This window comes from Globicephala melas, chromosome 10, assembly GCF_963455315.2.
Source record: "Globicephala melas chromosome 10, mGloMel1.2, whole genome shotgun sequence".
Lineage (NCBI taxonomy): Eukaryota > Metazoa > Chordata > Mammalia > Artiodactyla > Delphinidae > Globicephala > Globicephala melas.
In genome coordinates this window covers 62,322,508-62,337,060 of record NC_083323.1, presented here as the reverse complement: position 1 = coordinate 62,337,060, position 14,553 = coordinate 62,322,508, and the positions used below count along the sequence as shown (strand labels likewise).

The window sequence follows — 14,553 nt, the reverse complement described above, 5'->3', positions numbered from 1 at the left end:
CTAGAGCAAAGCGATTCTTTAACAATTCTACTTTAACCCATACACAGATCCGTTAGCAAAGAGTAGAAGCCTTATTGGATCAATCTGGATTAATTAACGATTGACTAATCATTGACTGACCACTAAGCTATGCTGACCCAAAAGTAACCCCTAAAATTCATGCTTAAAAATAAAAATAAACAAACAAAAAAACACAACTGAGCAGAGATATCAGTGGCTGCCCACTGTGGGGGATACAGACTCCACCAAATTAGTCCAGACAAGTCACTAAAAAACAAACCAAAAAGGCAACAAAAACAAACTCTGGAGGTTGTAAGGAGAATCAAAATCCAGAGTTGCTACAACGTATTACCTAAAATGTCCAGTTTTCAACATAAAAAAAAGCATGCAAAGAAACAGAAAAGTGTGACCCATACACAGGAGGAAAAGCAGTCAGTAGAAATTGTCTCAGAGACCAGGGAGAGGAGGTGGGCAGATGTTGGACTTATCAGAAAAAAAGAAGCAGTTATAAATATGTCCAAAAAACTAAAAGAAACCATATTTTAAAATAAAAGTATGATGACAATTACTCGTCAAATAGAGCATATCATTAAAGAGATAAAAACTGGAAAACCAAGTGGAAAAATTGGAGTTGAGTAGTACAATAACTGAAATGAAAAATTCACCAAAAGGGCTCAACAGCATGTTTGAGCTTACAGAAGAAAATAACCAACAAACCTGATGCTAAATAACTAGAGATTGTCTACTCTGAAGAACAGGGAGGAAAAAGAATAAAGAAAAATGAACAAAGCCTCAGAGACTTGTAAGATACCATCAAGCATACCAATGTACAAGCAATAGAAGTCCCAGAAGAAGAAGACAGTGGGGCATTAAAAGTATTTGAAGAAATAATGGCCAGATTATCCCAAATTTGATGAAAAACATTAATCAACACGTTCAAGAAGCTCAGCAAATTCTAAGTGGGATAAATACCAAAAGATCGATACCTAGAACATCATAGTCAAACTGTTGAAAGCCAGACAAAGTGAGAATCTTTAAAGCAAAAAGAGAAAAATGACTCATCACAATCAAAGGAGACCCATTAAGAACAGGGGAACCGCAGTAAATTTAACAGGTCACTTCTTATCGGAAACAGTGGAGGCAGAAGGCAGTGGGATGGTATATTCAAAGTGCTGAAAGAATAATACTATTAACCAAGAATTCTATATCCAGCAAAACTGTTCTTCAAAAATAACACAGCAAACTTGATGCTAGATTACTAGAAGTGAAGACATCCATTCCCTGAAATAACACTCTTCCCAAAGTAGCATGAATGTACAGCCCTCATAACCATCATTAGTGCATGTTTTTAAACACTTCTCTAAATGTATTACGGAAGAGCTATCACATCCATTCACTGAAATAACACTCCTGTCAAAGTTGCTTTCAGTGAACACTCATATATCCATAGTTAATACATGTATTTTTAAACTCTTCTCTAAATACATTACAGAATGTCTGTCACATCCATTCACTGAAATGAGTACATGCTTCTCAAAGTAGCATGCATGTACAACTCTTTATTTTTAATGAAGGTAAGAAATAATATATACTGACAGCAAGTAAGCATATGAGAAGATGCTCAATATCACTTGTCATTGGAGAATTGAAATTACAGTGAGATACTGTTGCACACCTATTAAAATATCTAAAATTTTTTAAAAAACAGATAATACCAATGCTCGCAAGGATATGGAGTAACTGGAACTTTTGTTTATTGCTGGTGGGAATGAAAAATGGTACAGATACTTGAGAAGACAGTTTGGAAGTTTCTTACAAAATTACTTACAAAATAATGTAGTCTTTTAAAAAATTTACTACTATTATTTATTTATTTTTGCCTGCATGGGGTCTTTTTTCCTATGTATGGGCTTTCTCTAGTTGTGGTGAGTGGGGGCTATACTCTTTGTTGTGGTGCGCGGGCTTCTCATGGCTTCTCTTGTTGTGGAGCACAGGCTTTAGGCATGCGGCCTTCAGTAGTTGTGGCACGTGGGCTCAGTAGTTGTGCCTCGTGGGCTTTAGAGCGCAGGCTCAGTAGTTGTTGTGCACAGGCTTAGTTGCTCTGCGGCATGTGGGATCTTCCCGGACCAGGGATCGAACCTGTGTCCCTGCGTTGGCAGGTGGATTCTTAACCACTGCGCCACCAGGGAAGTTCCAAATATTTATTTATTTGGCTGTGCCAGGTCTTAGGTACGGCACACAGGATCTTTGTTGCGGTGTGCAGACTTCTTAGTTGTGGCATGTGGACTCTTAGTTGCAGCATGTGGGATTTAGTTCCCTGACCATGGATGGAACCTGGGCCTGCATTGAGAGCACGGAGTCTTGACCACTGGACCACCAGGGAAGTCCCAATGTAGTCTTATATGATTCAGCAATCATGCTTCTAGGTATCTACCCAGTTAATTTGAAAACTTACGTCCACACAAAATACTTGCATGAGAATGTTTATAGTAGCTTTATTCTTAATCACCAAAACCTGGAAGCAGCCAAAATGTCCTTCAATAGGGAGATAAACAAACTGTGGTACATCTATACAATGAAATATTATTCAGCAATAAAAAGAAATAATCTATTAAGCCACAGAATGTTATGGAGGAAACTTAAATGTGTATTGCTAAGAGATAGAAACCTGTCTGGAAAAGCTACATACTGCATAATTCCAATTATATGACATTCTTGACAAGTCAAAACTATAGGGACCCTAAAAAAGCAGTGGTTGCCAGAGTCTTGGAGAGAGGGGAAGGATTAAACACAGGGGATTTTTAGGATGGAGAAACTATTCTGTATGATACTGTAATGGTGGATACATGACAATATACATTTGTCAAACCCTACAGAACTCTACAGTACCAAGAGTGAAACTACATAGGCACATTTTTAAAAATAACCACCTAGGAGGTAAGGGGATCCCAGGAAGGAATTCATACTATGATATGAGAATCTAACCATATTAGAAATGTATGACACAACCTCACTGAAGGAAATGGCAGTGCTGGGGAAGAGGGAGTGTTGCTGACCTAAGTAACTGGAAATGAAAGGATTCTGTAAGACCAAGGCAAAAGGAACTACATATGAGGGCTGTACTGTAGTTGATAAGTTGTTTCCCTTGGGAGTATGGGTTAATAATTCTGATACTGCTATACATGTATACTGGACTGAACAATTAAGTAAATGGATGGCAGATGGTAGGAACAGGTTCTCACTGTTTTGGGTAGGAATTTACTGATAAGCAAGGGGAGGGAGCTAGAATGATCCATGTGATAATGAATTAGAGTTAGAGACATTGACAAGGACTCATGTTTAGCTTAATGTAGTTACAGATGATTATATACATAAATGTCTATAGATATGTGTATATTCATGGGTCAGCACACGCACACATTTTTTTTGCTCTGTCAGATGAGAGGGCCAAGGGAATTCCCTGGTGCTCCGGTGGTTAGGACTCCAAGCTCTCACTCCTGAGGGCCCAGGTTGAATCCCTGGTCAGGGAACTAAGACCCCACAAGCCAAAAAAAAAAAAAGAAAAAAAGAAAGATGAGAGGGCCAAACAGAAATAACACCCTAGTAGCAATGACCACACATAGCAACCAGATCTTGGTTTTTAATACTATTCTCTAATGAAAGGAACCAGAAGTCCTTGGAGAAATGACAGATTCTAGAACTGGGGCAGGAAATATTCAAGATGAACCTGAAGCATCTTGTAACTTGTAAGTACCAGAAAGTAAGGAAGTGCTAAAAAAAAAAGATAGAGAGAATAAACCACATTGATGCGGGTATGTGAAAGGGGCACAAAAACCAACTGAAAGAGGTTCTGATGGCCAAAGCTGGAACTTGAGCAAGAAAATAAAGTAGTATTAGGTTTTATAACCCAAAGTATTAAATATCTGTGATTTCATTTTGATATAAATAAATAATCTAATAAATTACTAAATAGGAGAGAAGAGACAGACTCCTGTGCTTAAAAGTTCAAATAATTTATGTAGATACTCCACCCTAGAGGAGGGGGCGCATAACTCTCCATTCCTTAAATGTGGGCTGCACATATGGACTTCCTTTTAAAGAGCACAATATGGCAAATGAGGAAAAAACTAACTTTGCAGTGGAGAAATCTGACAAGCACTATTTTAGCTAGGTGATCAAGGTCAACACTGAGTCATAAATCATTTGATAATATGTACCCTTGAAATGATATTGTGACAATAGTACTTTACCTCTGTGATCTTTCTCCCAAAACCCCATAGCCCCAGGGTAAATGTGAGAAAAATATCAGATGAATTCCAATAGAGGGGCATTTTACAATACACCTGACTGGTACTCCTCAAACCCATCAGGGACATCAAACACAAGGAAAAATCTGAGAAATTGTCACAGCCAAGAAAGCCTAAGGAGACATGGCAACTAGATGTAATCTGGTACCCTGGATGGGCTCCTGAAACAGAAAAAGGACACTAGGTAAAAACAAGGAATTATTAATCAATTACAAACTTTAATTAATAATGTCTCAATATTGGTTTGTTAATTATAGCAAATGCATCATACTAATGTAAATATTAATAATAATAAAGTATGGTGAGATAAATGGAACTTTATTATAGTCTCAATTTTTCTCTAAATCTAAAACTGCCTGAAAAAAATGAATGTGAAATGAAGACAATGCCAGATAAGCAATGACTTGGTGCTGGTAGACTGGCCTTACAAGACATAGTAAAGAAGTCCTTTAGGTTGAAAGAAAATGACACCAGAGGATAATGCAATTTCACACAAAGAAATAAAGAGCACCAGTATATGTAAGTAAATTTAAAAGACGGTAAAAATATTATTTTCTTTTTCCTCTCTTAGTCAATTAAAAAGACAATCATATAAAACAATAATTTATATGGACTTCCCTGATGGCGCAGTGGTTAAGAATACTCCCACCAATGCAGGGGACATGGGTTTAATCCCTGGTCCAGGAAGATCCCACATGCCTCGGCACAACTAAGCCCATGTGCCACAACTACTGAGCCCACGTTCCACAACCACTGAAGCCCACGTGCCTAGAGCCTGTGCTCCACAACAAGAGAAGCCACCACATTGAGAAGCCTGTGCACTGCAATGAAGAGTAGCCCCCGCTTGCTGCAACTAGAGAAAGCCCGCATGCAGCAGCGAAGACCCAATGCAGCCAAAAATAAATAAGTAAATAAATAAATAACAATAATTATAAAACTATATTGTTGGGCATATAATGCGTAAATATGTAATATATATGACAAAGCACAAAGGAGGGGAAGAGAATGGAGCTATTGGAGCAAAGGTTCTATATTTTGCTGAAATTAAGTTAGTACTAATCTCTGACAGATTGTGGTAATTTAAGGTGTATACTTCAGTTCCTAGAACAACCACTAAGAAAATTACTCCAAAAATGTAGGAAAAAATGGAATTAAAAGGTAGACTAGGGCTTCCCTGGTGACGCAGTGGTTGAGAGTCCACCTGCCGATGCAGGGGACACAGGTTCGTGCCCCAGTCTGGGAGGATACCACATGCTGTGGAGCGGCTGGGCCCGTGAGCCATGGCCGCTGAGCCTGCGTGTCCGGAGCCTGTGCTCCGCAACGGGAGAGGCCACAACGGTGAGAGGCCCGCGTACTTCAAAAAAAAAAAAAAAAAAAAACCAAAAAAAAAAAGGTAGACTAGAAAATATCTGTTTAGGGGACTTCCCTGGTGGCGCAGTGGTTAAGATCCACCTGCCAATGCACAGGACACGGCTTTGATCCCTGGTCCCAGAAGATCCCACATGCCATGGAGCAAGTAAGCCCGTGTGCTACAACTACTGAGCCTGCGCTCTAGAACCCACGAGCCACAACTACTGAGCCAGTGTGGCACAACTACTGAAGCCCACGTGCCTAGAACCTGTGCTCCGCAACAAGAGAAGCCACCGCAATGAGAAGCCTGCAAACCACAAAGAAGAGTAGTCCCTGCTTGCTGCAACTAGAGGAAGCCTGCACGCAGCAACGAAGACCCAACACAACTAAAAATAAAAATAAAATATCTGTTTAACACAGAAGGCAGTAAAAGAAGAATAGAAGAAGAAAAAGATATATGAGACATATGGAAAACAGCAAAATAGCAGGTATATATCCAACCATATCAATAATTACATTAAATATGAATTAATCACTCCAGCCAAAAGTCAGAGATTGCCATATTGTATTTAAAAATTTAAAAAATCCCACAAGATCCAACTATAAGCAACACATCCTAGATTCAATCTTGCTAACAGTAACCACAGGGGAGCTAGAGAGACTATACTAATATCCGACAAAATAAACGTTAAGGAAAAAAAATGGTTCTAGAGACAACAGAAGACATTTTATAATGATAAAAGGGTCAGTTCATCAGGAAGCTAACACAATTATAAACATATGTGCATCTAACAACAGAGCCTTCAAATACAGGAAGCAAAAAAACTGACAGAATTAAAGAGAGAAATAACAATAATATTGGAGAGTTCAATATCCCACTCTCAATAATGGATAGAACAACTAGATAGAAAAATCAGCAAAGAGATACATAGAAGACTAGAACAACAATATAAACCAACTATAAAACACTGCACCTGACAACAACCAGATATATATTCTTCTCAAGAACACATGGAATACTCTCCAGAATAGCTCATATGCTAGGCTACAAAACAAGTCCCAATACATTTAAAAGAATTAAAATAATACAGAGCATGTCCCTCAATTGCAATGTGATAGATAGATGGATAGATAGATTATATATAATCTCCTTCTGGTTCTGCTCTCATGGTTGAATTCTGACTGATACAAGTTCATAATACAACACTAAAACCATGATCCATATAAGAAAAAAATGATAAATTGATGGAACATCATCAAAATTAAACACTTTTGGGTTTCAAGGCACCATTAAGAAAATGAAAGACAAGCCACAGAATGGGAGAAAACATTTGCAAATCACTTTTCTGATAAAGGACTTGTATCCAGGATATATAAGGAACTCTTAAAACTCAACAATAAAAATGGCTAAGTATTTGAATAGCCATTTCATCAAAGATATAGGAATGACTAATAAGCACATGAAAAAATGCTCAACATCATTAATCATTAGGGAAATGCAAATTAAAACCACAATGAGGGCTTCCCTGGTGGCGCAGTGGTTGAGAGTCCGCCTGCCAGATGCAGGGGACACGGGTTCGTGCCCCGGTCTGGGAAGATCCCACGTGCCGCGGAGCAGCTGGGCCGGTGAGCCATGGCCGCTGGGCCTGCGCGTCCGGAGCCTGTGCTCCGCAACGGGAGAGGCCACAACAGTGAGAGGCCCGCGTACCGCAAAAAAAAAAAAAAAAAAACACAATGAGATATCACTTCATACTTATTAGAAAGGCTATAATAAAAAAGACAGACAATGACAAGAGTTGTTGAGGATGTGAAGAAACTGGAACCGTAATACACTGCTGATGGAAATTGCAATGGTGCTGTCACTTGGGAAATCAGTTAACAATTTCTTAAAAAGTTAAACATAAGTTTACCAGCAATAGATAAATAAATGACATAGAAATTCTACTCCTAGGTATCCCCAAAAAGAAATGAAATTTTATGTCCACACAAAAACTTATACATGTGTGTTCATAGCAGCATTATTCATAAAAGCCAAAAAGTGGGAGCAATGCAAATGTCCATGCACTGGTAAATGGATAAACAAAGTTTGGTATATGCAAACAATGGTGTACAATTGGCAATAGAAAGGAAGAAACTACTGATACATGCTATAACATGGCTGAACCTCAAAAACATTATGCTAAATGAAAGACACCAGACATAAAAGACTACATAAAATATGATTCCACTTCATGAAATATCCAGGAAAGGCAAATCTATTGAGACAGAAAAGAGATTAGTGGTTGTCTGGGGCTGAGGGTGGGAATGAGGATTGACTGCAAATGGGCCTGAGAGATCTTTGGGGGATGATAAAAATGTTCTAAAGTTAGATTGTGGTGATAGTTGCACAACTCTAAATTTATTAAAAGTCATTGAATTGTACAATTATCGTGGGTAAATTTTATGGTACGTAAATTATAAAGCTCTTTTTTAGAAAAAGTCAAATCTATTTTCAAAGTCTTAGAGCACTCTTACCTCGTTTTTTCTTTTGTTTCTTCTTTTCTTCAAAGATGTACTAATTCTGCTCAGTAGCTTGACATTGCTCTCGATAGCTTTGAGCGTTTCTGGTAACATCACCATTTGTGCTATACAGTGGTGGTGTTCATCAATATCAATTGTAGTCATCTCAGACAAAATGACATCTTGAAGAGAGTAAAAAAAATTACTTTTGTGCAGAAAAATAAATAATTATAACCATATAGGCTTATAATATTGGCTACCTATTCAATATTGTAGTATTGGGAAATATAGGTATCTCGTAATTATTTCTATTCTGAGGCTTCTCTCTATGAAGAAATTTAAAAAGAGAAACTTGGAATAGAAGGCTGAACAATAAGCCTTGGCCATGAAAATATGGTTAAAATATGGTTGAAAGGTGTCTAATTTGTTAGTTCCCTGACTTCAGGGATGGGGATATCTAAAATGTGAACATGTGCTTTAATATTGGGGATCTAAACCCCAATTAACTCCTTTGGTAAGTTTTCTAGTATTTTATAACCCCTGTTACATGAGATTTCTTGTAACTAAATGAAATTTCTCTTTTTTGTATTCTTAGCTTATTCATTCTTTCATTCAACCAGTGTCTCCTCTGTCATGTACTGTTCTAGATCCTGAAGATACAGCATTGAATAAAACAAATTCCCTAATTTCATACTATTTACATTCTAGTGAAAGGACACAGACAAAAAATATTTTAAAGACACATTAATTATAAGGTATGTCAGATGGTAAGAAATGCTATAGACAAAAATAAAGAAGAGTAAAGAATAATGGACAGTGCCAGTGGGTAGAGAATGGGGATGGTCAGAGAACACCTCATTTTAAATAGAAATATAAGCAGAGAATGAGCCATGTGGCTACCTGATGGAAAATGTTCCAGGCAAGGGACTAGAAAGCATAAGGACACTGGGCAGGAGTATGCTGGCATGCTTGAAGAAAAGCAAGGAGGCCAGAATAGCTGGTACTAAGTGAGCGAGCTTATATTTTCCTTATTCTATTCTTCCTGGAACAGAGAGCACCTGTTCTCTAAATAACCACCTTAGTCTTTTCTTGTTTAGTCTTCTTCTAATCCTTCATAATTTGGTTATAATTCCATTCTCTAGCTTTTTCATTAACTTTAAATCACTTCTGGAAACTTACTCCATTCTTCCAACCAGGCCAGAATGTAGACAAGAGTCTTTTCTTTAATTTCAGCAGTCTTGGCACAAGTAACTATTTTCTCCAGCAAACTTGCTCTCTATTTCTTATGTTCTGTAAGGGATATTTTCCTTCCAGAGTGCACATTCTCATCCATAGTATAGTGATTTATTATTATCTACTGCACATTCTGCATGATGTCACCCAGCTGCATATTAAGGTCCTATAAGAATAAGAAGGGGGAATATATTAATAAATCCTCTGTTTGACCGTAAGCTTTGACCACCTTTCTTCCCAGAATGTCAGTGACAGTCACTATAGAGCTGTCTAATCAAAGGGCTGCCAATTCTAGTGTTTTGTTGTTGTTGTCTTTTGTTTGTTTGTTTTTGGCTGCGTGGCATGTGAGATCTTAGTTTCCTGACCAGGGATCAAATCCACACCCCCCTGCAGTGGAAGCATGGAGTCTTAACCACTGGACCACCAGGGAAGTCCCCTAATTCCAGTTTTTCTCTGAGTCTCAGATTTTCCTCTTAAATTTTTTTTCTCTGCCTTCATCCTAGCATTGCTATGATATAATGAAAAGAATATTGGGTCTGAAACCATATCTGGACTCCAACTCTAGCTCTCTCATTAAAATGACTTTTAATAAATCACTTAACAATTCTGAGCTGCCCTGACTCATCTGTAAAATAATGGAGATGCTGAGTTTATAGTTGATGTGAGACGCGTAAGATGTGTGAAATACCTTATAAACTGTGGCTGCTGTAAACAAACTAATTAATTACTAATTAATTAAAGGAAGTTACTTCTTTTTCTTTTTTTAATCAACGCTTACACCTGGAAAGCAGCTATCAGAATATTCCACAACATGACTTCTACTTCATTATTTCCCCTCCTCAAGAATCTATCAGCAAATTCTCAGTGGGGGTAATTACTGCCTCATATGGGCATTTAGAAATTTGTGGGGACTTCCCTGGTAGCACAGTGGCTAAGAATCTGCCTGCCAATGCAATGGACACGGGTTCCATCCCTGGTCGGGGAAGATCCCACATGCCGCGAAGCAAATAAGCCCATGCGCCATAACTACTGAGACTGCACTCTAGAGCCGGCGAGCCACAACTACAGAGCCCACACACTGCAACTACTGAAGCCCACATGCCTAGAGCCCGTGCTCCACAACAAGAGTGGCCACTGCAATGAGAAGCCCGCGCACCCCAACAAAGAGTAGCTCCCGCTCACCACAACTAGAGAAAGCCTGCATGCAGCAATGAAGACCCAACGCAGCCTAAATAAATAAATAACTTAAAAAAGAAATTTGTGGAAGCATTTTTGGTTGTAACAATGAATGGGAGGGAAGATTTATTGTATTTAGTAAAAGATGCTAAGGAGTGCCAGCCCACCCAACGGTGCAATGGACAGTACACATGTTAAAGAATTGGTCCGTCCTGCATAAATTTTGACTGTCCCATGGGATATTCACATAGGTTTAAAAAAAATCTGTTTATAATTATCTGAGCCTAGAAACTTACTCTTTTTAAAGTATAAATGCAGAATAATTTTTTACAAAGTTTCATTGCTTACTGAAATTTCCAGGAATGCAAATATTTTGTAAATCAAAGGAAAATATTCTTTAGAATTTCTCCAATAAAATTTCACCATTCTGAAACACCATAGTACCAACTAGCAAGGCACTACTGCTAATAGTATGTAGTGCCAGTACAATAAACCTGCATTTGTATCAGCCTGTATTTGTAGCTTTCATATTTATTTTAATTCTACATAAGGATGCAAGCCTCTATCTACTACTTTGTTATGTCTTCTAGTGAAGTTTGACCTAGAATTTACACATTGAAATGCATGTTATTATAAATTAGCACTTATATTTACGCTCACATATTAATTTTTTAAAGTATCAGTATAGATATTTTATCTATGAATTTCACTTCAGAGGAACAAAGGTATGTTAAAAATATTTTAAAAGGGAATGGTAAATCTGATAGATGGAGAATCACTGCTCCATCGTTTCCAAATTTATCAATTACTCGCTCAGTTTGGCTTCAGACAAACTGAACTCTCTCTACACTCCTTACAATAACATTAAGATTTGGATTTTGCAAGCCAAATCACCATGTCAAAAGAGTAATCAGGGCTTCCCTAGTGGCGCAGTGGTTGAGAGTCCGCCTGCCGATGCAGGGGACGCGGGTTCGTGTCCCGGTCCGGGAGGATCCCACATGCCGTGGAGTGGCTGGGCCCGTGAGCCATGGCTGCTGAGCCTGTGCGTCTGGAGCCTGTGCTCCACAATGGGAGAGGCCACAACAGTGAGAGGCCCGCGTACCGCAAAAAAAAAAAAAAAAAAAAAAGAGTAATCAAATGTTAGGTGCTGGAAATACTGCAATCAGAAATAGGTAATGCAGTTGCAGCAAATTATCAGAAATACAGGAGAGCAGAGACAAAGTTTGATAAGCCGTGATGAAGAATAACATTACAAACTAACACACAGCATGGTGATTAAAGAAAAAGTATCACCAACTTCTCATAAATTCTCCCAGAAAATTGAAGAGAAAGGAACCTTTCTCAACTCATTCTTTGTGGTCAGAATTACCCTCATACCAAAGTCAGATAAAGATACTGCAAAACAGAAAAAACAAAAAAACTACAGACCAACATCTCTAAACATTGTTGCAAAAATCCTCAACAAAATACTAGCAAACAGAATTAAACAGCACATTAATAGAATTATATACCATGACCACGTGGGGTTTATTCAAGGGATGCAAAAATGGTTCAACATGTGAAAATAAATGAATGAAATATACCAAATTTACAAAAGGAAGGGGAAAAAAATCATATGATCATCTCAATTGATGCAGAATAAGCATGTGACAAAATTCAGCACCCTTTCATGATGAAAACTTCAACAAAGCAGGTATAGAGGGAACATACCTCAAAATAATAAATGCCATATATGACAAGCCCACAGCTAACATCATACTGAAAAGTGAAAATCTGAAAATTATTCCTCTAAGATTAGGAACAAGGCAAGGATGCCCACTCTTACCAGTTCTGTTTGACATATTACTGGAAGCCCTAGCCAGAGTAATTAGGCAAGAAAAAAGAAATAGGGACTTCCCTGGTGGTGCAGTGGTTAAGAATCCACCTGCCAATGCAGGGGACATGGGTTCAATCCCTGGTCTGGGAAGATCCCACATGTTGTGGGGCAACATAGCCCGTGTACCACAATTACTAAGCCTGTGCTCTAGAACCTGTGAGCCACAGCTACTGAACCTGCGTGCCACAACTACTGGAGCCTGCATGCCACAACTACTGAAGCCCGTGCACCTAAAGCCTGTGCTCCACAACAAGAGAAGCCTGCGCACAGCAACGAAGAGTAGCCCCCACTCACCGCAACTAGAGAAACCCACCTGCAGCAGCAAAGACTCAACACAGCCAAAAATAAATAAATATTTTAAAAAAGAAAAAGAAATAAAAGACATCCATATTGAAAAGGAGGAAATATTATATTTGTTTGCAGATGGTATAATCTTATATATAGAAAACTCTAAAGATTCCATCAAAAGGGACTTCCCTTGTGGCGCAGTGGTTAAGAATCCACCTGCCAATGCAGGGGGCATGGGTTCGATCCCTGGTCCAGGAAGAGTCCACATGCCATGGAGCAATTAAGCCCGTGCACCACAACTACTGAGGCTGTGCTCTAGAACCCACAAGCCACAACTACTGGGCCCGTGTGCCACAACTACTGAAGCTTGCATGCCTAGAGCCCATGCTCCACAAAAGAGAAGCCACCGCAATGAGAAGCCCACTGTAATGAAGAGTAGCCCCTGCTCGCCACAACTAGAGAAAGCCTGTGTGCAGCAACGAAGACCCAACACAGCCAAAAAAAAAAGTTTCCATCAAAAAACAACAGCAACAACAACAAAAACCAAACCTGTTAGAACAAATAAATGAATTCATGAAAGTTGCAGGATACAAAATCATACACAAAAATGTTTAGTTTTCTATATACTAATAATGAACTATCAGAAAGAGAAATTAAGAAAGTAATCCCATTTACAACTTCGTCAAAAAGAATAAAATACCTGCGACTAAATTTAACCAAGGAGGTGAAAGATGTGTATATTGGAAACTACAAGACATTAATGAAAGAAATTGAAGAAGACACACATGGAAAAGTATTTCATGCTCATACACTGCGAGAATTAATATTGTTAAAATATCTATACTACCCAAAGCAACCTACAGATTGAATACAATCCTTTTCAAAATTCCAATGACATTTTTTACAGAAATAGAACAAAAAATCCTAAAAATAGAAGAAAAAATCCTGAAATTTTTTACAGAAATAGAACAAAAAATCCTAAAATTTGATTCTTTTGGAATCATAAAAGACCCTGAAGAGCTAAAGCAATATTGAGAAAAAAGACAAAAGCTGGAGGCATCAAGCTCCCTGATTTCAAACAATATTACAAGCTATAGAAATTAAAACAGTATGATATCAGCATAAAAATAGACACATACATCAATGGAACAGTAAAGAGAGCCTGGAAATAAACCCGCACACACATATCATCAGTTTATGACAAAGGAACCAAGAAGGGCTTCCCTGGTGGTGCAGTGGTTAAGAATCTGCCTGCCAATGCAGGGGACTTGGGATCGAGCCCTGGTCCGGGATGATCCCACATGCCGCGGAGCAACTAAACCCGTGCGCCACAGCTACTGAACCTGTGCTCTAGAGCCCGCAAGCCACAACTACTGAGCCCGTGAGCCACAACTACTGAAGCCCACATGCCTAGAGCCCGTGCTCTGCCACAAAAGAATCCACCACAATGAGAAACCCGTGCACCGCAACGAAGAGTAGCCCCCACTCACCGCAACTAGAGAAAAGCCCGCGTGCAGCAACAAAGACCTAAGGCAGCCAAAATTATAAAAAAAAAAAAAAAGGAACCAAGAATATTAAATATTAAAAAGAACTTATTTAAAAATAAACTCTCAACATCAAATAAATAAATAACCCAATTCAAAAATGGGCAAAGGACTTGAATAGACATTCAAAGAAGATATATAAAATGGCCAACAGATATATGAAAAAAAGCTCAACATCACTAATCATTAGGGAAATGCAAATCAAACCCATAATGAGATACCACTTCACACCCATACAGATGGCTACTATCAAAAACAAACAAACAAGTGAAAAATAGAA

The 14,553-nt window shown here is 38.4% G+C and overlaps 1 protein-coding gene across 1 annotated transcript in view; it reads right to left on the bottom strand.

Annotated features, from left to right (window-relative positions):
- Positions 1 to 14,553, bottom strand: part of FAM186A (family with sequence similarity 186 member A) — a 62,737-nt gene that overhangs the window by 18,133 nt on the left and 30,051 nt on the right. Inside the window, 3 exon segments of the mRNA XM_070046542.1 lie at positions 8,172 to 8,204; positions 8,207 to 8,338; positions 9,336 to 9,555. Of these exon segments, the coding sequence (XP_069902643.1) occupies positions 8,172 to 8,204; positions 8,207 to 8,338; positions 9,336 to 9,555 (385 nt within the window).